The sequence below is a fragment of the Corvus hawaiiensis genome, chromosome 6, assembly GCF_020740725.1.
Source record: "Corvus hawaiiensis isolate bCorHaw1 chromosome 6, bCorHaw1.pri.cur, whole genome shotgun sequence".
Taxonomy (NCBI): Eukaryota; Metazoa; Chordata; class Aves; order Passeriformes; family Corvidae; genus Corvus; species Corvus hawaiiensis.
In genome coordinates this window covers 14,728,234-14,755,425 of record NC_063218.1, presented here as the reverse complement: position 1 = coordinate 14,755,425, position 27,192 = coordinate 14,728,234, and the positions used below count along the sequence as shown (strand labels likewise).

Sequence of the window (27,192 nt, the reverse complement as noted above, 5' to 3'; positions counted from 1 at the left end):
TTTTTTTTTTGGCTTTTTTCCTGGTTATAAGGAATATGGTCTTTGCTAAGACAGAAAACATTCTCACGAACAGTTTTGTTCCAGCAGGCTCTCTCTCCTCCCCTCACACTGCCCAGCCTTTGCATCTGATCTGCAGTGTTCACTGTTTGAACAGAGTTTGAATCACAAACAGGCACAGTTTCAGTTCAGTGATTGCAGTACATAACATGAGCTGCACTTTTGGAGCAGTCTTAACGGCATCTGTTTGCATGAACAGATCTTTCTCAGAGACTCACATATAGAGAATGTTAATTCTAGGGTGACTCAGGGAAACAAAACCAACTAAAACCCATGCAAATGTAGCTGGATTGAACCAGTCTAAATTTTTTGGATCCTTTTTGCATATACTTTTCCCAGTTAGTCCTGCACGGTTCTAGACATACAAACAGCAATGACAGGCATTTTGAGAACAGATAATAAATGTAAAACCAGCCCTCGAGAGGAAATGAGCAGCAAAGATTCTTATCTATTTTATGTGTGATGAATTTTTTGCACTCATTTTTGCAGCAGATGGGTTTTGGTGTAAATACTGGATTGTTACAATCTTGGGACTTCTTAGTACTGATGATGTGTCTGCTAGTAAAGGAAGAGAGGTACCTACCTTACAGAGACAAAGGATACAATATAGCAATGGTCTTACCAAATTCCTCAGAAATATGTGTACTTGTGTCTGTGTATGCACTTGTGTCTGTGTATTTATATATACAGTGAGGCATTAGTTTCCTGCTTCTTTTTAAGTGGAGCAAATTGTGTTGTTTGCTCTGTATTGTGCTCTTTTTGCATATGATCCCTTTGAACTCTAGACACAAACTCCAGCACATCCTCCAACCCTGCTCCTTCTGCGCAGCATAAGATGGAGGTTGGGGCAGTTGATTCCATTGTTGGCAGTCACATTTTCCTCAGTCTGTTTCACACACACTCATACTCTTTCCTTATCATCTTTAACCAATGGGACGGGCATCTGTTGATGTGACTATGCATGCTCAGTCTATGGCTGCACTTGATCCTCCACACAAAGGGTAACAACTTACATTGCATTTTCTCCACAGAGTTACAAACTCATCTTCAGTCTTTTCCCCTTCCCCAGGATCCAGGTCATTTTCTAGTCTCTGTAGATCTTTTCTCAGCTTCTGGATGTCTGCTTCTAATTGTCTAGCTTGGGACTCATAGGCACTTTCAGACTGTTGGATCTTGAGCAATCTCTCCTCCTCCTCACTGCTCAGCAGTTTCAACTTCTCCAAGGCTTTTCTTAGCTCTTCAAGTTCATCTTTCAATCTTGCAGCTCCAAGTGGAGAGGTATTCTGAATCACCTCTGCACACTGATTTTCAAGGTGCTTCCACTTCTTTCCACCACTCCTAATGTCTTTGGAAATTTCCTGCAAAAAGAAGTTAAATAAAGATTATCTGCAGGAATGGGAAGCTAGGGAAAAAGCTGAAAGCAGTAGGAAAAAAGACCACCTCTCCTGGTTGTATGTATTTTGGTTTTCACTTCTTATTTCAAAATATGTCTTTTTTCAAGTGACCAGAAGCCAGGGTTAGTCATTTGACTGCCTTCTGAGTAATATTAATTGCCATTGATTCTGAAAATACTGGTTTTCATTAATGGTAATCACCTGAGATCCCTGACAAAGAAAACAGAAGCTGCAGGCACTAGATAATAGTTGGGATCTCAGAGATTTTAAGCTAAACAGTTAAAGCAGTGGCACCAAAATAAAGGATATTGTTCTCAAAACTGGTATTTTCATCACCAGCTCTTAACTCTCAAAAACTGTGAACCTTCAGGGTCCATTTGGATCATGTTTACCAAATCTGATTTATTTAAACAAGATTCTCGAAGAATCACATAATTGTTGGAGATCAGGCTGTAAGAAAAACAAACCAGACCAGTTTGTGACTCATACTGGAAGAACCATACATACAAACAGTTTCAGGACTTCATACAGATCTTCTGCCCTAGCCCATGCTAAAATCACCATCTATTTTGTACATGTAATTCTTTTCTCAAGTACACCCTTGTATGGTTTGAGCAACACATACAGGGATGAAAAATACACAGTCTTAACTCCTTGTTAGAGTTATATTGTTCAAGGACCTTCAGTGCCTTTAGCTTGTCCTCTGCTGAAGACTTGGTTGCTTCTCCAATGCAGCAGTTTAATCTCTCTGTGACACCATTCAGCCACGATTGAAACTGGTTGACATTAGCGCTGTACTGCTCATGTTCCTTGGTTATCATTTCAAGCAGTTTCACTCTGTTCTGTAACAAGAGACATGAGAAATGGTGAGGACTGTGCTTATCTGACTCTTTTTCCTTTATATTATAACCCAGAATTTATAAACAAGACTCCCTTTTCATGAGCCCCGATAACACTTGGCCTCCACAGGAATTCAAAGTTTACCTTGAGAAACAGAACACAAAAGTACACAAAGGCTTGTTCCTGTCTGGACTGTGCTGCAGGTTCTCAATGTCTAAGTCTCCAAGAACACAAACTGCAAGGCACTGTCAGATGAATTTCTGACTTTCCAAACCTTCCTACTCTCTCATTAGGAAAAGAGATAGAAGTTTGGTTCTGGTTTTCACTTTGAGAGACAAGTAGTTATGTTCCTCTTGTGGGTTAAAAATGAAGATGAGCACACCTTCCATATGTCTCAAAATGAAAATAATAGAGAATGCACTAGAGGCATGAAAATTGTTTTAAATTGTTCATTATTTAAACAGACTGCGTGGAAAATGACCATCACCTGCAATTGTGTAGTCCAGGCACTTCCCTACTTAGCAGATCACAAACTATTCTGTGGTGGTATCACAGACTCTGGAAACAAATTCAAGCCAATGGAAAGCAGACTTCATTTTCCAAGTTACTGCCTGTACACCCTGTAAGTAACAATCCCTGAATTTACAGGGGCCTGCACATCCTGAGTTGCTCCCTGCTGATCCAGTCTGGCAGTCCTCACAAGTCAGAGTCACATTTGCTCAGATTAGCCTTGTTTTGCCAGCCCAAGTTTAGGCCTGTTTGATTTTGACACAAATCACCTGCTCTGTTGTTTCACTAGTATAATATCCAACCTAAGTATTATTTTCTGCAAAACCAGACTGATTTTTTCTTGCCCTTCTCCAGCTGGCATGGAGAGCAGTTGAGGTACACCATGGTTACATTAGATAAAAAATAAATCATTCCCTGTTCAATCCATGCAGTGCTTGCAGCACGCTTGAAAGCACCCTTTGCTCTCACAGACAATGGGCCAAGTTTCATTCTGTGTAACACAGGACACACCACTGGCCTCTGAGCAGCTGCCCTCCAGGGCGACTAGAGTGACAGCTGCAATGGTGGGTAGAGCTGAAAAGTCCTCTTTGCATTTCCCTTGTCTCTGTGAGGCTCTGGACAGGTCCCCACACCTGCCAACCTGGCTGAGGTGGCAGTGAGCCCTGTCCATTCTGTCAGCCTGTTCTCCAGCCAGGCCAGCAGGAGGGTGGCATAAGCATCAGTCACCCCAGGATCTCCTGTGTACTGGAGTGGCAGTCCCTCTGGGACTTTGCCCTTCGCCTTTGGGACAGGTTATGCCCATGGTGCACTACAAAGCCACCATCCTGCAAGTGGCACACCACCAGTCTGTCTTCTCCACTGCCACTGCAGTTTCTGCTGACTTGTGCAATTCATGAGTGACTCCCCTAAAGTTAGCTAACTTGCTGTGGGACAAAAGAAGGACAGCTAAGGGACAATTGTTTCCCATGGAGGATGAAATGCTGCCCATATTAGAGCACAACCTTTAATAGCACCAGCCACATATGGCTTTGGATGAAACCAAAAGGTAGAATTATGACTGCTGACTTCTGTGGCAAAGATGCATCCAGCAGAACACTTCACTTGCTAAATCCCCATGTGTCAATTCTCAAATCTGCAGAGGCTAAACAATTCATGCCTCGACCTCATGTCAGGGACCTGAAGAAGATAACCTTATAGCAGTGTAAAAGGGCCACACCAAAGTGAGCCAAGTCAGGCCAAACTTATTGACTCCACGGAATTAGATTAGTTTGTTTAACTGGCAGAAGCTCCAAAGGGCATAAATCAGAATAACAAAGCAGAGATGTTATTAAGCTCAAAAATCTTAGGCTGATATACAGGGGATTAAAAAGGAAGTCAACAACCTACCCTTGGCCAAGGCTATTCAGCTAAAACAAAGGAATCTGCAGTTTGGGTACACTGCTGGTCTGTGAGGTCAAGGGATAGATGCCATGGATCTGGACAGACTGTGCCAGTTGTCAGACAAAAGGCTTACAAAGAGCTGGCTGAGCCCTCTCCCCCACAAGAGGTTAAGCAGGAAAACTTTCCAATGATGAAAAACAAGGTATCACTTGCTCCTGCTAGGTTAGCTGTTTGGGGAGCAGGACAGCGCAAAACTCAACATCCACATTCACTGGAGGAGACTGAAGCAAGGTCATGGCCCTGGAAAGAGTGAGAGCACCGACAGGAAAAGAATGGGTTTGCCATGGGCTGCAGAGAAAGAGATGTGTCTGGGCAGAATATGCCCAGCCCTGGGTACTCAAGGAAGGCGGACAGAGCCTTAGGAAGCCCTCTCCCCTAAGCTCCCTTCACAGTCAGTGAGGGCAAATGAGCCTCCTCTGGAAGGCAACCTAGAGCACGTAAAGGAAGTTCCTGCTTTAAATCCCTCTGCGGTGTCTCAAGGAGAGTACAGAAAGCTCCTGTAGGCATTTCTGGTGTTTTTAGTCTTAGCCCTAGGGTAACTTAGCAAACTGCTGTAATTATCTAGGTTTCAGTTAACAGAGACAGCATGGACTGAAATCAATTTGATGTGCTCAGAAGTATTTAAAATACTTCCTAAATATCAGCATACTGTATATCATAACTTTTCTTACCATCTTCAATCATCATTTATGCTAAAAGACACAACCATCTACCTATGTGTATTTTTAATTTCCTGGACAAGGAAAGTATGTAGGAAATGGCTGCCACATCTAAAGATATTCCTGTTGATGTAATTAAAAAAAAAGTATATGCTTTTAAAATTTGAGAATGTTAAAGACACATGTTAGCACTAAGAAAAAAAAACCCTCCCACCATTTGCTCATACCAGAGAAGCAATATCACAGGCAAACCATTTAAGAAGCACTGTCCAAGAGCCTGCCTTCTGACAGAGCTGGACAACTGCACAGGATCTAAAAATGCTCTTCAAATACAAGTGTAATCTACAAACACCAGCGAGCCTCCTCTGCTCAGGCATTCAGCTGGCATCTGCAAGTCACATTTAGTCTGGCCTCTCATCATGTGAGGGGCCAGAGCAATCCCCTTACAGCTCCTGTGTCTCTTTCATTCATTCCTCCTGCCCATTGGAAGAGGTGGCAGGGTTTCTCTAACTAGTGTTATACTTTCCAACACAATTTCCCAAGGTGCCAGTAACATTGGCATTAGATAATAAACTCCTCATTGACTTCAGTTGCAAAATCCAAGGCTTCCCAACTCCCTTCTTTGTTCCATACCTCCAGAAAGAAGGATTTCTTAGCTGGATTCTCTCACTCAGTCTTACTATTAAATGTGGTATTTATAACCAATGCCAAAGAAAAGCTTTTTCTAGTGTCTCAGTTGGCTGGAAACAAAAAGACATATTTTGTCTAACTAGTATGAGCCACTTCCTGATCTCATTTACACCAGCACATATCCAAGTCAGTTAGAGAAATCACACTATGTAAAATCAGTCTCAGAGAGGCCACATTCTGGCTTTGAGTATTCAAATTACTTGTTTGAAAGAACAGCTTTATTAAAATAACTAATGACTGTCTCTCACTTCAAAACCAAAGACAATTTTGGTGAGGACGGAGCAAATGATAATTTTAAATGCCAGTCTAGATAAACCCCTGAATTCCCAGGAACCTTCTTATTTGTATATCCAGATGCCTTGTAATCAAGATATCTACCTTTAAAAATAAATAATCAGTGTTGAGGCTCAAGTCTGCTGGTGGCTTCTCTGTGGCAGCTGCAGCTACGGAATTTCCAAATATACTCTAGATTTTGGAGAGACATTAGCAGTAGTTGTATATTTATGGCTAGGAAAGTATCTGAACTACATGCTCACAAAAGATGTCAGTTAAGGAGGTTTTTTGTCACTTTTGGGGCTCAGGGTATTTTACTTCAAAAGAGAAAAGGTATCTATGGAGCAAGCAGGACAATGGCACAAGCATCATAATGTTGTAGTTCTTCCAGTGTGATCTGAAGTTAGCTTTGTACAATGGCACCAGAGAGGGAAAGCATCCATCACTGTCAGGCTCCAGTTCTGCACCGGTGTGGGAATTAATAGAAGGCAGCATTGTAACAGAGGCAGACAGCAGAATCAAAGTAATGAAAATGATGTCTATTTGCACCACATAATTCCAGCCTATAAAATTCCTGGAAGTCACTATGAGCAAAAACTAGGTTTTAATTTCTGTAAGTTTGGTATAGATGTGTCTATATATATATATTTAAAATATCCCTTTGAGTATTTCTATTGATTTGGTCAGTAAGAAATTGAATTCTTCTGCCCACATGCAAATGTCTGCCCCTCAGCCATACCGCATTGTCTAATCCTGTCTTTGCATGAGTTTTAGAAGTGAAAAGTACAAGCATTTTCTGAAATCTTTACTCAGAAATAGGGTGAAAGGAAATCACTGATACTGAAAGATGAAGCAGGATGCCTTACACCAGCCTAATCTAGCAACTGTTCAAGATGGAAGATTAGTATTGGGCAAGAATTAGTATCTGTGTGCATGAAAATCTTTCAGATAGTGGAACTGGTCACTGAGCAAAGTGTTGGGCCAGAGCTGACTCCCACCTCTGTGTTTCCCAGTTCTGCAGGCAGGGAGTGCAGCTCTGGGTCTCAACTAATGCTACTTCCTCCAGCAAGGCTGTATTCATGTAATATTCCCTGGCTCCTGGAATGGGTACTCTGCATCTGGTTATACATGAACTGCTAATGTGCTGAAAGATGAGGAACAATTCAAACTTTATATAGAGATGACCTAAAGCAATATTCCTTAGGTCACAGCAAGCAGCCTGCAGTTACTTTACAACAACACACTATAAAGCATTGTGTAAGAGCATCCCAATTAACAGCTCATCTTGGGACTTGACAATTGTTTCAAACAGTCCAGTGACTGAAAGAACAGGTGTCCTCAGCTCTGTTTCCTTTTGCACTTCTACCAGGTAAGCCCCATCACTCAAGGGGCAAGTAGCAAACAATACCATAGATCAGAAGAATTTGAACACCTCCCACTCTTTATGAGTGTACCTGAGCTTCTTGTCTGATTCCTTCATATTCCACATTCATTTTCTTCTGAGCATCCTCATCAACGCTGGGGTCACCTATCCTGCTGAACAATGAAGCAGCTTCATCCAGCAGCCTTTCCAGCAGGACTGACTGATTTAGGACATCATTCTGCAAAACCTGAGCATGGCCCAGCTGCCACTGCTTCTCCTTTAAGCCAAGCTGCAACTCAATGTCAGGCTCCAAGGTCACCCTCATATTGTGAATCCATGTGTAAAACTCATCTTGGGCTTTCAGGTACTCACTCCAGTGCAGCCAGACCCACTCAATGCGGCTGTTGGGGAGAGCAAGAGAGAAGAGTTAGATGAAATGATGATGGGAGCAGTGGAGACCAACAATCTCAAAAAGCCTTCAAAACAGTGCACAAGGTTTGCAGCAATTTTAAGCTGCTCTGACTTGACAGAGTCTGGATTCACTTCCCAAGTCCTCTCTGCTTTGGGAAGGAAATACTCTGTATAAGATCCCCGTGCCTGACCAAATTCATCATTCCAGACTATGAGGTGGGTGGGCCAGGTTGTGAAGGCAGAGCACTGAGGTCTCACTGATCCTCTCTCCCCACACAGTCCCCAAAACGCTCATGGGACTGGGATTAGCAGGGAATTGCTATCTACAATCCAGGCAGCAGAGAGAAGCAGGAAGCACTTTATGAAAGCACTGGAGGAAACAGCTGCCTCAACACAACCAAGAGTGTGTTTGTCTTACCTGTGACAATGAGTAATGTATATGGCTGTCTCTTCCCACAAGGCTTTAATGTCTTTTAGTTTAGAGAGTACCTCATGCTTCTTATCCTCACCGATGCTGCGAAGAGCAGCATCTGCCTTCACAAGAACCAACTCCATTTTCAAGCTGCCTTCTGGTTCCAGTGCACGTATTTTCTATGAGAAAAACAAATGGTACTGAAAGCATGGAAAGAAAACAAGCATAACTGACAAAATGTAAACTTTGTTTTTACCCAGAAATCATGAACTCAGAATCACTTAGGTTGGAAAAGATCCTCACGATCATCGAGTCCCGTCATTAACCTGACACTACCATGGGATGGAAATGTTTCTATACAATACAGACAATTAACCCTTCCCATCTAACTCCCTGCTGCAGAGTTTCTCCTGAAAGGAAAATATGATGTTTTTTCAGACATGTTTACTTTTAAACATCCTAAAGGACTGAATTTAATTGCAAGCCATACAGCAGTTGAAAAACATTAAAGTTAGCTACAAAAAACCAGACCATCCTCTATGAAATGCCTGTGGCTGTGTTTCCATTGCTGTTATAAGGTTACAGCACTGTATTGCCACAGGCCAGCTGTTCTCCCCCACCTGCCAAAGCACAAAGAGGCAGTCTCCACAGGGTACACTGCAACCTCTCAATTTTAAGCTCTACTGTAAGAAATCATGAAGCATATTAAAAAGGCTTCCTAGCGCAAATAAAAGTTGGCTTAGAAAAGAAGCCAAGAGAAATTAACGAGTGGAATTTTCTGTCTGCTACCAAATTTTGCTTCAACCCTAAACTGCTAAGTTATGAATTGGTGAATATATGTATCTTACACAAATAGGAATGCCAGGAACTGATAGTTGAGTCATCTAATTTTAAGTATCCAGAGATGGAAAAATCAGCAAAAGTTCTGTACAATATAACAGATTAATTATGCCCCAATTCAGATGTCAGCTTTCAACATTACTTTATCCAAACTTCTGATACTATCAAATTAGCTTTTCTTACTGCTCTTCCATAAACTCCTGGCAAACTGCAGGCTTTCAAGCTTGAAGAAAAAGGCTTCTACAATGAAAACACCAAGATGTTCAAAATCAGCGATTACTTTCAGTAGAATTAGGCCTATGGCATTTGTTAAAAAAGAATCATGTCAGTTATTGCAAAGGTGAGACAAATAAAAGGCCTTTGGATTTCCAGTCTCACATTCTGGGGAAAGCCTGTTCTTTTGGCATGCAGGCAGCACACCTGCATGTGATGTACAAACAGGTGTTTGGAAAATTATTTCCTAAGAAAGGAGGGACTAATAGAATCCAGGGAAGCAGGGCAAAGGCAAGAAAATACAAGCCATAGCTATCATCCAACAGGAAACATGTAAGAGTAAAGCTGTATTCTGAGCCTGATATTTTTCCAGCAATTAGAAGCAAACAACAGCTGGAGAGAAAGGAGTTGCTGTACAGTCATTTTTCTTTTTCAAATCTGTTTTTTACATGATTTTTAGCATTGGCTGACATTTTCATTAACAAATTAACAGAAAATAAACCACAGGAAGGAAGCATGAAAAAAACTGGCAAGCCAGGTGCAAAAAAGGAACTGAAACTTGATCACTGGATTTGAAAACAGCCAATAGGTGAAGCAGTGAGCACATCATGAGGACATCCGAGCTGGAGACAGAAGCCAGGCCCAAAAGGAGGCAGGATGAAGGAGCAGGAGGCGGTTAAGGTACACACAGGAAGAAAGACACTTGTTAATCTTTAGAATGATGAATTTCCAAAGTCTGAGTTGAAAGAATCTCTTAACATGACTTTTTGCCTGTTACAGACCTCCTCTAAAGCCCACAGAAGTAAATGGGCTTCAGTTCAGGCCATATCACATCACCACGAATCTCCAGACCTTAAAACTTGTTATCTCTGCCATGAATGTTCCCCCTTTGCCAAACTACCACTCTTCTACTCGAGTTCCTGTGTTTCTTGTGTGTTTTTTGAGACTGCACATATCAAAGTTTCCCAGACAAAACAAAAGAGTGAAAATAATTTAAGGTCAGAAAAATAAAACTATAGACCAAAATAGAATGCTTCAGGTTTTTATGACTGACATGCATGTCTAGCAACCATCCGTCACTCCATGAACAGCCTCTGTATTATGCCAGAGGCAAAATCCATCCTCCAACAAACCCCAGTTAAGGAAAAAGGCTGAAGACATCACTGTAAACTACCTCATCATCCATATAAGCCTGCAACTTTTTTTGTTAAAACTTCAGAAGAGGCAGGCCAAATACAAGTAGACACACAAAAGGAGAGACTTGGGGTAAATAACAATGGGAAAGATTTTTGCCATTTAAATTAGGGAACAGATTACTTGGAATTAAAGGTAGTAAAAGTATAGAAATAGTTTTTCAATATTAGTCCTAGAAATATCACCACTCCCTCCAATCATGAATGGTACAAATGGGATAAACAGGAGTGTTTCCTTCTCTGAGATTACAAGACCTAGATAACATCTAATGAAACTGAAGTTAATGAATGTGAAATCACTGTAAGAGAGCAGTGACAATCTACAACAGGATCTCTGTGAGAAGAGTTATACAACAGATTAAATAAAACCAGGAAAAAATGAGAACTTTTACCTTTTCATTAAACAGATCATAAAGGGGATCTGTAAACCCTCCTATCATCAGGGTTTATGGAAAAGGAAAAAGCTATTACTCTAGAACAGCTCATTACCAGGACACTGCAATCTTTCTCTATCAGTGCCAGAGTCCTGGAGGAAATGGAATGCTAACGTGATCTGATTCTCTTATACTGTGTGCTGCTCGTCTGCAAATTGCTATGGTAATTGCAAGCAGCAACCAAATTGTTCCAGGCTTGAAGAGAGTGTAAACATTTTAACCTGCCAAACCTGCTGCTAGTGTTCCAAATCAATCTGAACAGCTTGGAAGCCTGTGATATCAAATTCCCATCCTCTTTTTCTACATCTGTAAACATTTTACAGATGGAAAAATTAGAAAGAATACTGATGTGAACCCCTCCACACAGGCCCAATCCTCCAACAAGCAGGGGCAGCTGACTATTTCCTAATGGAAAACTCTTGAGTTTACAGCAATAACTGCTGTAACAATGGCAGCAGTGAGAGCCACCTCTGAATTCCATCGCTGTTCCCTTACCTCAGTCTCTCTCAGTCTGGCTTCTAGGGCAGATCGAGGTCCTTTGGTGTTGTCATTGATCCTCAGTCTCTCTTGGATGGCCTTCATCCAAGCTTCTGCATTCTCCACGCTACTGTCAAATTCATCCTGTAGCTGCTGAGTCATCGCATTGGAAGAAGCTGAAAAGATAGGAAACAGAGGTAAGCAGATTTTGGGTAAGACCTAAACAGAAATGAAAAGCAATATAAAGGAGCAAGGGAGAAAAGCTAATGATATTGTGGCTTTCCTTTTGAACAATAATACCAAAACCTGCAGCATCGCTGTTCAGTTGGGCACAGAGAACACATGCACAGCAGCTTTCCCAAATGAAAATATACCAGGAAACAAAAAGAAGGTGGAGAACTGTGGGAGGCTCCATTACAGTAAACATTCAATTCAAAGCTTTTAAATTAGGTTAATTTGGTGTTTGTGGTGTATTCCAGATTAGCTACACCAAACACAAACACTTCCTGTTTCTTCCCAGAGCCATGTCAATATAAAACGCTCCCAATGCCCTTCTGGGCTCATGTGCTGACACCAGATAATGAAGTATTTTGGCACATGCTTAACTTAGAGGTTTATAAACTGCTTTTGTAGAGGTGTTAAAGCTGCTGAGAGCTGGATCAGATGCTTAGGCCCTCAGTTAACCTCTGCATGGTCTCAGCAGAAGAAGTTATCTGAATGCACATGCAGTGAGCCTGGGATACACAGACAACAGGAATTGGCCAGCAACTTCTGAGACAAACCACAAACAAGCCTTCATAGGGGAATATCAACACTGGTGGATGTCTTCTTTTGCCATCTCTTTTATTCCCTAACAGGCTCCAAGTTTTTAATTTTCCTCTCCCTCTCTCTTGTTGCCCATTCCCAATCAGCAAGAAGGTATGATGGTTGGTTGCTCTTTTGAGATCTGTTTAGAGCACAAGCTCTCCACTGCCCAGACAGCCTCCTTTGTTCCTGTACAATAGAGCAGAGCCATCCTAGGCTCACCACTAGGACTGCTGGACTAAACTTGACTAATAAGGATGAGCTGTAACAAAGCGCCCTGTAGGTCAGCTCCACTGAAGTGAACAGAACAAGAGCCACTGACATTCAATGGGTTTGGGTCACATCCTACAACTACTGCCAGCCAAGCAGCCAGTGTCCCGTGGAAAATAAAACATTCTTCCTCTTTGTTATTCATCACTGAAATATTTTTTCGGCACAAAGTTTGAGACTTAATTACTGAACCCAAGTTCATTGTGCAGAATTCAGTTCCACAGCAGCCCCACAGTCCCACAAAACGATTCATGTGGAAGAAAGCGCTCAGTGCCAGAGGCAGAGCACGGCTCCTGGTGAAGCTGGACCAATGCTGTTTTACAACCACCAGAGCTCTCAGCAGCTCAATCTTTTCAAGGGAGAGCCATCCTTCTGCTCACAAGCAGAAAGCTCCTCACCATCCTGCCAATGTTCCTTTCCATGAGGTAAAAGGATTCATGCAATATTAGAGGTCCTTCCCTGCAGCTCCCAGTGTATTTTCTTCCACATTAGACCAGATTAGACAAGATGTCCCCATTCACAACAGTCTGAATTGTTGCTTGCCAGCCATCAGCAGGCTTTCTACTCAACAGATCCCAGACCAGACCGAAAGAACTGCACTGCAGAGCAGCTACTGCACTACCCATGGGGACAGATGACAGGGTCAGACATCCATGTGCAGAGCAGCAGAGCTGCATCTGCATGAAAGAGCAATGAGACCTCTCCCTAAGTGAGACCTGTCAGACAGGACAGAATCTAAGGCTGTAGCTCTCAGAACTTGAGAGCAGCTTTAAAAAGAGTGACCTCACCTTGAAAAGATTTAAAAAGTAAACCAGGATGTACTGGATTTAATAAGGATGGTGTGGCACAGGGTTGCTACTCCCTCTCTCAAATATAAAAAATATGACAGGCTATATAATTAAAGCTAAAATCACTGACTTACATCACGAGAGTCCTAAAGATGAAGCCAGCTAATGGAGGAATGTTATTCTCAGTGGATTGCTAAGATAGCTGTGTCCTTCTCCAACTGTGACTGGTTCAGAACTGACATTATGAACTACAATAATCCAATTCTCTGAAAAGAGTACATGTTTCATTGCAGCTGAAAAATAACTCATTTTCGCATTAACATTTCTCATTATATCTTGCAGTTGTAGAGAGACTGTCCCCTAAAACTCCCCTTGTTACATACATACATTTCTAGGCAAACAGTTTCTGAATGCTCATGTATGAGCTGTGGTGAACCCAAGTTATGGTATTGTGAAACAAAAACTCACAGTGCATTTGCTGGATAGACACTGACGAGAAGTGGCATTCATTTCCTAGGAGAGGTTTCTATTCCTGGCAACATCCATATCATATTTAAAATTGGCTTCACTACTCCAGCCATGGAGTAGCCAATACAGAACATAATGTTATTCTAGTCCTAATTTTTACAAAAAGTTGAGGGCAATCTAACATGGGTAAGACTATTACAAAAAAACCTCACAATTACACAGCTCCCCCCATCCCACATACAGTCAATCCATGTAAGGAGTCAACACAGGAAACCACAAAAAAAGTTATTTCAATATTAAGATCACCAGCTTGCAAAGGAAGAGAAACACTTTTCTACTCCAACTGAAGACATAAAACATCACTGACTGATTTTGACGAAGCAGTTCCTGTATCTAGGACCACAAAGATTATTAAATTTAGCATGGACTCAATGCCCAGGTGGATTTCATAGTATTTACAACCTCCAATACCTGACATGGATTTGGGCCGCCTTTTGAGACCTCCTGCCCTCTCTCCACACAGGGCAGCCAGATGCTGGCTGAAGCAACCAGCGACAGTGCCAGCTTTTGTTCTGGAACCCTTCCCAGTCACTAACAGCATGACTGATACCTGCAAAGTAAAAGTATGATTTCTGACTTACTGTCTGCTTGGGAGGAAGAACAACTGCTGAATATTTGAGATAGGGCAAGATCTGTAACTCCTTTCCTAAGTCTTCTAAAGTTGGGATTAACGATTAGAGGATAAAAGTTAACCAATCAACAGCATTCACCCCATTTCTGTTGCATAATTGGAACTAAATGACTGAGCAATACTGCTGGACATGAAATTGAGCAATACTTCTGGACCCTGATCTGTACAAAAAGGACAAAGGAGACATAGCAGCTCCTGGAACAGACCTAAGCTGTAGAGCTGTGCAAAGCTATCATCCACACACCAACCTGTAATAGCAGCAGGCCATTAGGGCCACCTGTACGGTGGTGCAACAGCTCCTATGCCAGGCTCAGTCTCTGGGACCCACTGTGCCAGGGAAAGTCTTCCCTTAGTCACTGGTGCAATCCTCTGAGCAATTTGTACAAAATTGTTTTCATCACAGTTATTTTCAAATGCATCCAGCTGTTCAAAACTGCTTTTCATTTAATGCCATTTGAATCAGTGTATTAATTCATACTGTGGAAAGCGCATTTACACTCTAGAAATCACTTTGCATCTCTATACATGTCACTAAATGAGGGCAATAACTACGCATAAGAAATTCTGGCACAGATAATGAGATGCTGAGCAAAACCAAGTTTTATTTGTCCAGATGCAGTAACAGTTTCTTGGTAGAGGTAACAAAGAAGCATATTTCAGGGCGCTGAACAGAACTGACCCAGGACAGCTCCTGCAATATATCCACAGGTTATAAAAACCACATTTTAGGAACAGGAAAATGTAAGACAGATTAGGTGCAGAAACCTGTAGCTGAAACTCTCCCACAACACTAGTCTTCCTACCTTCTCTGAATCACCCTCCATGATCCCCAAAACACAGCTTGGCAGTGTCCGGGTAGGCACATGTGTTTCAGTGCCACAGAGGGATGATGCCTCAGCCCTTTCCCAGCTGCTCTGCCAGACTCACTGCACACCCACAGCACAACCAGGGCTTGCACTGGTTTGTCTGAGGCTCAGTTACATGCATGGGATATCTGCATCTTTGGAAGAGGAAAAGGTGAACACCTGACACAGCACACACTTGTCAGCATCACTCCTCTCCCGCTCTCTCATTCAGGCACAAAACCATTAGCAAGGAGGGAAGTCAGAGAACGGCAGCCTATCACCTCTTCCCAAAATCCTGGAGAAGAGGCAGCTGGAAGGATGCTGGGGAACACATATGCTGTACCCCCAGCTTGCCCACAGGCTGAATACCCCAACATGAACTAATGAGATCCAAAGCAACAGCAAGATGGGTTTTGCTTTTAAAATCTGTTCCATTTGTGTTGGGCTGGGCCGAAGAGATGCAGAGGCAGCTTTGTTTCAGCTGTGGTCTTGGAGCCATCTTGCTGAAAGAGCAGATAAATGAATTAGCAAACTGCTCTGCATCATAGCTCTGGGAGCCACTGCGTGGACATGTCTGGGTTTCCATGGCAGACCCTGACATAGACACAGGCAGAAGTCATCCATCATGCGACCCACGTGGCACTCGCAGGGCCAAATTTCTCTGAGCAGTTCTTCCCTAAGTACAGCCACTGCAGGAGCCTAATAACTAATCTAACTAACTAACTAACTACATCTAATAACTCTTCTGAGACACTCCAAGATTTATTTATTTAATATTTGTAATACACTACTGAGAGCTTTTGAAGTTATTTTCCAAGTCCAGTGTCTTTTTCTTAGGATTATCCTATTATTTTGCAATGTTTCCTAACATACTGTTTTCTCTCTGCCAGTCATACTGGGGTTCGGTTTTTTGTTTCTCTTCTTTTTTTAATTTAAATCTCTTAAAACGTTTCTTACAACCACTCCCATTTTACACATTCTTTTAAACCCTACATTTATAGGACACAGGCTTTTAAATGGTTTCAATATGTCTTGGATTCTTATATTCACGTACTACTTGACTAGTTTCCAGAACCCAGTTCTTACAAAAATAAAAGTACAAAAATGCTCCAGGAAAATTCAAACCACTCACCATTAGGGAGACTATTTTCCAATTATTGAAATACTTCAAACTTTTCACAACCCTTTTCACTTGGTTCTGGGATTGAATGTGGAAAAAAAAAAAGATTTTAAAAAAGCCCACTGAACTGTATCAAATTTTAGACAAATGTATGAGTGTGGAAGCAATTTTGGTTCTGGAAATTGTATCTGGGATAATTTAGTAACTTTTCAGCTTCCCTAGATACTATAAAGAGAGCTCTGAGGAGGCACAGAGCTGGGAGCTCTGACTGTCTGCTTTAGATCGGAGCAGAGGTCAGGAGCTGGCACAGACCACAGAGGCACAGAGCACTGACCCTTGTCTTTCCAAAATTGAATATTCCAGGAGGAGCTACTGTGAACTTTGAATCCAACCAGCCTTACCAGCCTTCCTGAAAGCCTCCATGATAGCAGCTGCACCTATGCACAACCCAGTTAAACTGCTCGAGTAGGTGCAGAAGCTCTCAAGGTTTCAAATAAAAGGTGTAGCTATTTCCAGCATAATGTTTTAGAAACTCAAAACATTAATCCTATCACCTTGGCCATCTTCCAACACAGTCCTCTCCTGTGTTACTGGCAGTCAATGTTTATGACAGTCAGCAATTGTTTGTTCTAGTTAATGAGCTAGAGTATGAATAGGGTTTTCTGGAATAAACACATCCATATCCTTGTTACAAGCATCCCCTTCAACTAAGGAATGCAGCATTCTGAGTACATACTGCACTCATCTATATCCTAAGCACTTCCTCTCCCTTACAAAACAATCCACAGGAAACCTATGGCACACGCAAGGCATTCTGCCACAACCTGATCAATGATCACACCTGACAATATTCTCTTTGTTACCAAAAAAAACTAAAAGCAGACACATGTTCTGTGCAGGCTAACTCTCAAAAAAATGCATGATTTTTTTCAGCCATTTGTTTAAAAATTAATTTCAGACTTTAGTGAGAGCCAGCACAAGTGGGATATCTTTTTGTTTCCTAAGACTGCTGGGGACAACATATAATTCCCAGGTCTAAAAAGCCATTTCCTTAAAAAAGGGATTGAAATTTAAAAACAGCTTTATATCCAAATGCAATCAATAGCATACAAGTGAGGCAGAATGGGGTCCCGGGGCCATCTTCCCTTCTAGGGAATGATAATCAATAGATCTGGTCACAGCATTTTTATTTTTTTATTTCAATCTTCAAGTCATTTGGAAGTAAAAAGAGTGAGGACTCTTAATTACAAATCTCTCCCCATTCCATATACTCCACACACAAACTTCTGCATTTCCAGGTCACTCTAGGAGACGGGTTGGTCTACCATGATTCCATTAGATAAGTAAAATGCAGGGCTTAGTTCTGGGCTAGAATTTTTTTTACCATCAAGGAGACAGAGTATCTGTATTAGCTGTCTGGTTTAGATTTTGATTCTCTATCCCCACACTATTGAGGTATAAACAATCTTCAGAGCATTTCAGTCAGCCCTCCTGGGAAGTAAGACTATCCTATCCCTTTTACAGATGACAGCTTGGGTTGAAAGGCACTTTGTTTCTTGCTTCTAAGCAATAAGAAAATACTTGAAAGGACAAGAACAAAGTTGAAGATTCTGTTAGTAAACGCTGCAGAGGGTGATTTTCAGCCTTTTCTAATCTGTACCACTTCAATTGTCTCTGCTGAGATGCAGATATCTTTTTAGTGACTTCAAACTGACAAGAGCCTTCATTTTCCTCATTACCATCCACAGACACTTTAGTCTGGGAAATCACAGGTTAAACACCTCTGCTCTACAACTTCAGCAGAGATTCCTCAGGTGCAGAGAATCTGATGGGGAAATTACCCCTGAAAGAGATCAGGTGTGTTTACCGCAAACTACATCTTGAGCAGCTGGGCACAAGTTCCCAAGTAGGTTTAGTTTCAGCTTTTGTCAGCTCCCCGAGTTTTACCATCAGTCAGCTAATGAAAAAGCCCTGCAAGCCAACAGCATTAGTTTCATGGTCTCTGGAGACTAGAATTTATGTATTTAATTATCTCCCACTTGTCCTCCACAGACTGTATGATCCCTCAGTACTGGGTGCCAGTCACAGCACTGATATACTGAGAAATAAACCTCTGTGGTATCTGCCCCTTGGCTAGAGATCAGTGAACAATTCAGAGTGAATAACATATCTGATAAATCATTCCTCTTTTGCTGGTCATATTATTGTGTACAGACAGCCTCATTTTCTCAAGGGTGTGGTTATCCCTAACTATTTGCCAAATACACTTTGCAAATCAGTTTTGCTCTGCAGACTATTCCCGAGAAATTCTTCTTGGCAATCCTTAATACTCTTAAGCTGTGCTGCTTAGCTTTGGTTTGGCATCACAACCCTAATGAGAAATTGCCCATCTTCCATGGCTAGCTGGGAACAGCTCTGCTTGTTTGTATGCAGTTTGTCACATGGTAGCTCCCAAGGGCCAGTGCCATAATCAGGACTCTGGAGCGCTAAGCCACGTACAATGAGTGTGCCGTCACAGCACCCTCAGTGAGCAGAAGTGCCCTACAGTTACAAGGATAACACCTCTGTCCCAAAGAGATTACAGAGGACACTTCAGAAGGGGTTTGGCAATGAAAGCAAGGCATCAGTGTGTACTCAGGGACATGGAGTGATGGAAGGAAGAAAGGGCTGTCAGAGCCTTCAGCTGCATTGCCACTGCTCTGTGAAAGCGGCAGTGTTTCCACCACCCATGTCCTCCGCCCACCCCTTGGAATCACAGATACTTAGAAAGAGATCCTCAAGCCCAGCTGGAACACATGGCCTCAGCACGGGCTGGATCTCACACCAGGAGAGGGGATTCACTGCACTGAACCACACACTGTTTGTGGGACACCCTGAGGTAGGAGCCCTGTGATTCCCCAGGGAGTCAGTGTGAGAGAGGGGCACTTCCAAGCAAGGAACCATACCAGAAGTGGGATAATTCACCTCCTTCAGGAATCCCATGTTCTCAAGAGGCCTACAGTTGTAATATGAGTGCTCAAGGGTACAGGATGTCAATCTGTCTCCAAGTCTATATTCTTTCCTATTCCACATCACTGTTTCCACATTTGGATCTAAGGAGTTTTCACATGTGCAATTTTTTCCCTTACAAGATCAGTGTTAAAATCTTATTTGACTATCATCTAACTATTTCACCTCTGAGTGATAGTGTGTAACTTGGAGTGCTAAGCACATGGCTTTTAAAGTAATAAATCTTTAAAATTAAGTATATACTGGGAATATTTCTTAGAAACAAGGTCACTTGCAAGTACTTTATAAGTATGCTCTAAGGGCACAGGTCTTTGTCCCATTTAGAACAGCTGAATGACTAACTCTACAAAACAAGATTTCTCAGATATGTCTTTCAAAACATTATCAGTTCAGTTATGCTAATGATATATTTATATGGTGAAAGTGAGACTTATGGAATTGAGAAAAGAGTAGCAAGTAGGACAATACTAATTTTAGATACCAAAGCTGTTGATTAAGAGTTATTTTCTTGGGATCAAAGCATATGGCTATGGAAAAATTAGCAGATTTTAATTTGCATGGAACAGAAAGATCTGTTTATTTAAAGAAAGATAAAAATGACCCCTGAAAAAGATGAACACTTGAAATGCTGTCAAGAACATACAGGAGGCTATACCTAAACAGTAAATAGCTATACCTAAACAGTCAGCACTCTGTACATAATTAAAAGTAATATTTGCATTAATCTGATAATGCCAGGCTTTATATTGCAAAACAGCACTGGTTTGTGTTCAGACAAACCCACAGGCAAACAAGGCCTGCCTATGTCCCAAACAAAATACACTATTGGAACAGTCAGCAACCTCATCCCCAAGCTCAGAAACAAAGCAGACCACTGCAAAATGGTGGTTATAAATTAATATTGAGTGGTTGAGAACATTTTTGGAATTGAATAAAACAGGCTGCTTTCTTGTGACTCATTTTTGCCTGAAGTATTGCAGTTTCCACATCTTCGTCACTCTCCCAAGTGTGTGCTGGCCAGGCACTGTGGGTTAAGGAGCACGGCCACATCTGGTTTCAGCTGCACAGACCCCTCCAGCAGGCTGGGAACAGCCCAGCACTGCCAGACTCCGGCACTCTGATCGCTCAGGACTTCACAACAGCGATGAAAAACGCCTTTTTAGCAGTCTTTTTAGTCTGATCAGGGACTGAAGTCCTGTAGTCTATAAACCCAGAGGGGATCTGAACCTCCTCCTACTGAGACTCATCAAACCTAAAGCAAAGAGTAAAACGGCGGCAGAGCCCAGCAGTGAGCTGCGTTTGTCAGCAGTCATCCTCCAGTGAGGAGGACCAGAGAGTTATTTAAAGCTGTGATCACAGATAATTACCGTGCTGAGCAGCACGAGTGAAGCCAATGCTTTTTCTTCTCACTCTTACGTCCTCCTCTAGCAACTGCCTTTTAGTAATGGAGTGCTACAAGAAACCAAAGCTCTTTTTTTCCCCGGAAACGTCTGAGGAGATCAGGCAGCTCTGTTCTATTCGAACCCCAAGGGGGCCTCAGGGCGTGCTGCTTCTCAGCAAGTATGAAAATGCCACCCTAAATATTATGGGACATATCCCTGGGGCTGCCGGGGAGCTAACACAGAGATACATTTACAGCAACAGGGGTCCATATCAGCCAAGGAATTGTACACACACACTGGCAGACGTGTCATAGCACTACCTATTCTCAAACACTTGAAAAAGGAAAAGGTATAAAGCTATAGATTTGTTTAACCCAAGTAACACATAATTCTTCTACAAGGAGTAATAGACATCATGGCACAAACTCAACTTTGGTCTAAAAGAAATAAAAATAATTCCCCACTAGTCTCCAAAACCATCTTCTAAAAGTAACACAAACACTTGCTGTATTTTATAGGCATTTCATATTGCTGAAATTTTTCTCCACTATTTCCCTTTCAATTTACAGATCAGGGCTCAGCAGGTACCTTGAAAAAGGTTGATTCATAAAACAGGAGAAGCCAGTTATCCTCCTGAAGAAAAATGTGTTTGACTCTAATTGCTGAACCACCACAGAGCAGAGCGTTCGATGACCTTGTCTGGGTTCAATGAGCACAATGCAAGCAACAGTGTTTGTGCAAACTATACTCCCTACTTAAAAAAAAAAATTCTGAATTTCTTTAATCCCCTTTTTTACCTTTTGCATACCTCCAGGTCATGTTTCAACAGTTATATATGCAACCTTAAACCCACACTTCAGGGAAGGGATCTCAGCAGTCCCAGTTCAGCAAACATTTTGGGGCTGTAAAAGCTGATAGCATGTCTTGAGTGCCAGCCACACTCCTGGCTCCCAACAGACACTCTCTCTCTATTAACTTCACCCACTGTCACTTATCTCCAGCCCTTCTGGTGCACACCACAGTAGGGATATTTTGGCTTCCTTTCTCCTGCCTTACATGAAGGAGTTCCCCATCCTGGCCTGCTGCTCACAAAACAATTTATCAGGCCTTATTTCATTGCACTGGGCCCTCACCCTTGGGCCCTCCCATCCTTTCCCCCAGCACCCTGTGGTGCTGGCACCAGGCAGGAGGGGAGGTGTGGGCTTGCTCCAGAGAAAAGCACGCGAATGGGCTCATCTTGGCGCCCTTCACCAGCTGGGTGCTGCCAGAACCCTCACTCATGGCTCTCCTGCAGCAGGCCACTGACTTCTATTTCCCCTTTCACTAGAATTCAAATACTTGAAATTTCAAGACACTTGATATCTTTAACACTTCCATGTCTCTGGAAAATTTCATGCAAAGCAAAAAATTAGTGCAAAAGTTCTTAGGAGCCAAAAGATACAGACACACTGCCGGTCCAACCATCTCACTACATTATGAAATAAAAGTAATGTTGTAAAAACCTTACCAAAATCCTGGGAAATCTGGTAAAAAGGGTAGGTAAAAGTCTGCGGTGATTCCATCAAAGTTCCCTGGGGGTTTGCCAGCATGGCAACCACAATCCAGCCTGGCGTCCACTGGGAGTTAGAACAGCGATTTGGCACAGTTGGCAGCACGAGCAAGTCTGGCACAAAGAGAAACCAGTGGCTTCCTCCTTACTAATGCAGGAGGAAGCACAGAACTTCCTCTCTGCCTCCTCCCATGCCGCAGGAGTGAAAGAGGAGACGACAATCCAAAGATTTATCAGTGCAGAAAAAAAAATAAAAAAAAAGAAAGAAAAGAAACCCAGAGCAGGGCATGTTGCCACTGTTTAAAATGTAGGTGAGATTTAAATAGCAATAATCCCCTGAAACTATCTAGTTCAGGTCATCAACTAACAAGCTGGTTAATACCTGTAAGGATTAATGCTTGAAATTATTATGCCTGACAGATGTTTGCTGAATGGGAATTAGTCAAGAATACAGGGGATGAAGACCAGCAAGAAGTAGAAGTGCAGACAGGTACGTTAGAGCTGAGATTTTAGAAATCATTAACTCATGCTCTAACATAATAGTAATTTTCCTTTATCTTCCACTTCGTTTTTTACTCCCAAGGTCTCTAGCAGGAGATTCCCTTCACAGACTGACACACTCATCTAGATTCTGCTCTCAGTTACAATTGTGCAAGACAAAAAGGAGGTTAGCTGATATTTTCAGGAAATACCTCTGCTGCATAATTTGGCTGAATGGAATACACTTTGTAGACACTAGCTGTCTCTTATGACGGAGCACATGAGGAATTCTTCCTTCCTAATTCCCCAAAACTATTAGAAAATATAAAGCAGCATTCTCTGTTGATTAATTAAGATCCTGCTGGGTACATCTGCTTTTAGACATTCAATAAAACACACTGGTTTGGTCTACCCACCCCACTACCATTTGCATCATCCTAATGGTGTAGATCTAATACACTCCAGGACCAAAACAGGTGCCACTTACTCAAGCTGGTGTAAATCCAAAACAAGTCCATAAGGCCAACAATCTCTCTACTTTTTCAGTAGTGTCATAACTTACACTACACTGAGCAGCATTTCTAGAATTACAACAAAAATATGGAGGAGAGGTGGAGAAATCAGGGAAAACAAAATATGAGGGGGAAAGTTGGTTCAAATTCTACCTCCAAATTAGAAGCTACAGATACAATCAGGGATAAAACTATGAGTCTCTGCACCCATTTCGGAATCAGGCAGCAAAAGGGAAGAGCATGGGGAAAAACTGAAGAGAAGAACAAAGATGGATGAAAATCTAGGTGAAAGAACAACACTGGAATAGAAAATGTTGATCAAGGTAACCCTGTGAAGTTGCTAATACATAGAATTAACTGAAGACCAGAAGCCTCAGTGAGGCTGTGACCCCCATGTGACCTCAGCACAGCCAACCAAACACAGAATTCAACCAGAATTTTGCCATCAATGGTGAAAAAAACCCCAAGGGACAGAAGAGGAGGAACATCTTAAGAGTTAGCAATGCTGATGGTACCTCTAGAGAGGGAACTGAAATACCAGCTATTTTCCAACTGTCTTGTTAGCCTTTTGCTAACATGAATAATCCTTAGAACTATATGAATATCTCAAAACACATCAGGATAAGAACATCTCAAAACACATCAGCCTGCAGACTAAACTATACCATGGCTGGGGATGTAAACTGGATATTGGACCACTTATCTGAAAGTCAGATCAGGGTTATTCTAAAACTGTGTTGTTTGAATGGGGGAGTTTTAAATGCCTGTAAGTGATCCCCTTCATCACTTTTCCCTTGTTCTCTCTCTCTTGTGGTGTATCCATAGTCACTGCAAATTTGCCACAGTCCTGCTAAAAAAATTAAATAAATAATTTTTAAAAAGCACTGAAACTAGTAGTATTGAGGAAGCAGAGCATATGTGGCTAACGTCAGCTATGCACAGCAGCTTCTAAAACAAGGTAAGAATCAGTCTCTTTGGATAACTAATCTAGAAGGCAAAGGAGCTCCCCTGGTGAGTACAGACAACCACAAGCTACAGGCAGCAATGAGGGGATCAAACTAATAGTGAAAAATGCAGCATTCCCCACAAAACTTTCTGTAAGTTAGTATCACAACATATTTAAAATATATAAATACCACATTACCACTTGGGCATAATTCCTTTTAGAGCAAACTTGATTTTATATTTTTCCATAGTTTTAAAGGAAACCAGGTTCAGCAAAATATTCCAGATGTTCCCACAACATCTGACCTGCCATTCTCTTCTTTCCCATACAAAGAAGTCCATTTCCAGTTTCAGCAAGGGATGAAAGAGTGTTTTTTCTGGCCAACTATTATTTCTGTTATGGCACTGGAAAGCATTTGAATGGCCCCTTCTTTGGGCTGACATGTCTATGCTCAAACATGGATTCAGTTACATCTGGAACTGTGGTAACATCTGTTGTAGCTGTAACTCTTGTAACATCTGCTGGATGATCTTAGATTACCTGGCAGCCATGGGCACTGCAAAGGAAACATTTCTGCAAAGCCAGTGCAGCCCAAGGAGTTAAATGACTACACTGCCCCACTGATTAACCTACTGTAAGTGATACTCTGGGCAGACTGGCCTCATTGCCCACTAATTGTCTGCATCTTCAAGCAGCCAGTGATGTATTTGTCCACTAACTGCTCAGGAGACAGATGTCATCACTGCAGCAGGGTTGCAAGGGTTATAAATTATAAAGTGTTGTCTCAGCTCTGACAAAGAGCTATGAAACCCCTCAGATATGACACAGAGCAGCAGGATAAAAATTTCTCTTCAACCATGGCAACTGTGTTATATATTCTTACTACTCTGCAGAAGCTTGGGTCCTAGGTGTAAACCAGCCCTACACCATGCTGCAGGGAGTGAACAGGCATCCCCAGTTCAGAGGGTACTGCTGAAGCAGAACAGAACAGAATATGGATACAAACAAAATATGGATATAGACAGAGGGGACACACATAGGAGCACTGAGGCAGTATTAGCATGAAAAGCCACAGGCAGAGCAGCAGCTGCCTAACCATGGCCAAATCTCATAGGCATTGCAGCAAAAACATTTTAAGGAGGAATCTGAGTGAAGGTCATGACATGGCTATGAGAAGGATTACGTGTGAGGACAAGACTGGGAGGAAAAGCATGAAAGAGCCCATGAAAGTCTGCTGAGCATTGGTGGAGGTTGGTATCACAGGCAGGCCAGAGGTGGAAGCTGCTCTCTCATTTACACAGGAAAGGCAGCCTGGGGATGTATGGGAATCAACATTTCCATTTTCTGGGGAAGATCATATTTCTAACTATATTTTAGTTGTGAATTAAAATAACATTGGATAAAGGGACTGTCTATGCAATTCCTACTCACCAAGGAATCTGGTTTGGAATTGCTGTGAAAGGACTTTTCAGAAAAGAAACACCCATCAAGAAATCAGGTTGTCCTAAGTACTGGGCTTGGAGGTACTGGCAAGGATAGCACAGACAGGTGTCAAGCTCTTGATCTCTCTTTCTGGTTTTACACAGTTTCACCCTGTGTAAATAAGGAATCATTATGCAGAACCTAATCATTATGCACAGCCTAATGATTCAAGTGTCCCACCTGGCAAGCTGAGCATCTTAAAGGTCTGGCTTAGGTCATCATTATGCTCTGTTCCATTCAGCATGGAAAAACAAAAAAAAAAGGATTTTGATTTACCAGTTAGCATGAAAAAAACAAAAACAACCCACACACCAAACCAAACTGAGAAATGTCAGATCTGATCTGAGCAAGACTAAAAGAATCAAGAAGTGGGTTAGCTGGCGATATAGTTGCTTAACTGAGAAAAACACCTATTTGCAAATCCCCAAACTAAGGTGTAACCTGCTAGTAGCAATAACAGGACTTCACAAATACCAGTGATAGCTGACATAGGAAGGGCGCTATAGAAAACAATTACCTGCGGAGCACTGAAGCACATCCAGGTAGATTGCTCAGCACTGACTAACCACAACTATTCAACAACAAAAGGACTTTAAAAAACAAAAAAGGGCTGTGACATTTTAAGTATTGGGATTAAACATGTTGATGTAATTACTTATAAAAATGGTTTTTATAAACACCTTCAGCTCTTTCATCAGACAGCAAATACTATTTCACTCTGCAGACCAGAATGACAGCACCAGCTCTCCTCCATCATGAGGTATTCACAGAATAGCTGAGCTTGGAAGGGACCACTGGAGTTCATCTAATCCAATCTCCCTGCTCAGCTCGGGTCCCCTAGTAAAGAATGTTACTCAGGACTGTGTCCAGATGGCTTTTGAGTATCTCCAGAGGAGACTCCACAGCCTCTCTGGGCAACCTGTATTATCACAATATGCAATAGCTGGACAAGCAAACACCTGAGGGGAGAAATAAAATAACATTGAAGATGAAAATACCTTTAGGGTTGCTGGTAGCTCCATCCCAGACAGGAACTTGTCTTGTAGAAAAAAACCAAACTAACCAATCAAAAGAACATCCTCCCAAAACAAGCAAGCAAACAAGAAAAACAACCCAAAGAAGCTTGAAATCTTTTCCTGTTTGTTAGGCTGCAGACATTTTCTATGGATTGGCATTTCACACCAACAGCACAACTAATGGAGTCAGCAGGTTTATAATCTGAGAATACAAAGGAAAATCCCAGGGTCTGGTAAAGCCAGGGGCAATACTGTCACAGAGCCAAGATTTCTACCTTGACTCCTGCGGACTTAAAAGACAAGGTAACAAGTAAATTCTTCCTTGGGTGCTCTCTTAATCTTGAGATCTAAATTAACGCACGTCTGTGGTGTCTACTGAGCCAGTGTTATTAGCCAGTGTTAAAGTCTTATACTTCACACAAAGCCTGTGCTTACCCTGCTGCACCTACAGACCAATTCTGCTGACTTACGTAAGAAACATCACCTACATTTGCCAACTGCTGTCATCTGCCATTCATACAAACACTACCAAAGACTCAAGTGCTCATGCAAAAACTCTTGCATTAAGAGAAATCAGTCATCTAAGCTAAAGGAAATATACAGCCTGGGGAAGAACTGACAGCT

At 41.9% G+C, this 27,192-nt stretch overlaps 1 protein-coding gene across 5 annotated transcripts in view; it reads right to left on the bottom strand.

Annotated features, from left to right (window-relative positions):
- SYNE3 (spectrin repeat containing nuclear envelope family member 3) overlaps window positions 1–27,192 on the bottom strand; it is a 65,560-nt gene that overhangs the window by 32,521 nt on the left and 5,847 nt on the right. For 4 of the 5 annotated variants that reach the window (XM_048306341.1, XM_048306340.1, XM_048306342.1 and 1 more), the window contains exons 2-6: window positions 11,225–11,382; window positions 8,056–8,228; window positions 7,318–7,627; window positions 2,132–2,293; window positions 1,071–1,415 (exon numbers count right to left, since the gene is read on the bottom strand). In XM_048306341.1, the coding sequence (XP_048162298.1) occupies window positions 1,071–1,415; window positions 2,132–2,293; window positions 7,318–7,627; window positions 8,056–8,228; window positions 11,225–11,368 (1,134 nt within the window). In that variant the 5' untranslated portion in view covers window positions 11,369–11,382. Of the gene's footprint in view, window positions 1–1,070; window positions 1,416–2,131; window positions 2,294–7,317; window positions 7,628–8,055; window positions 8,229–11,224; window positions 11,383–22,090; window positions 22,275–27,192 lie in introns of those variants that run through there. The other variant, XM_048306339.1, reaches the window with a different exon arrangement.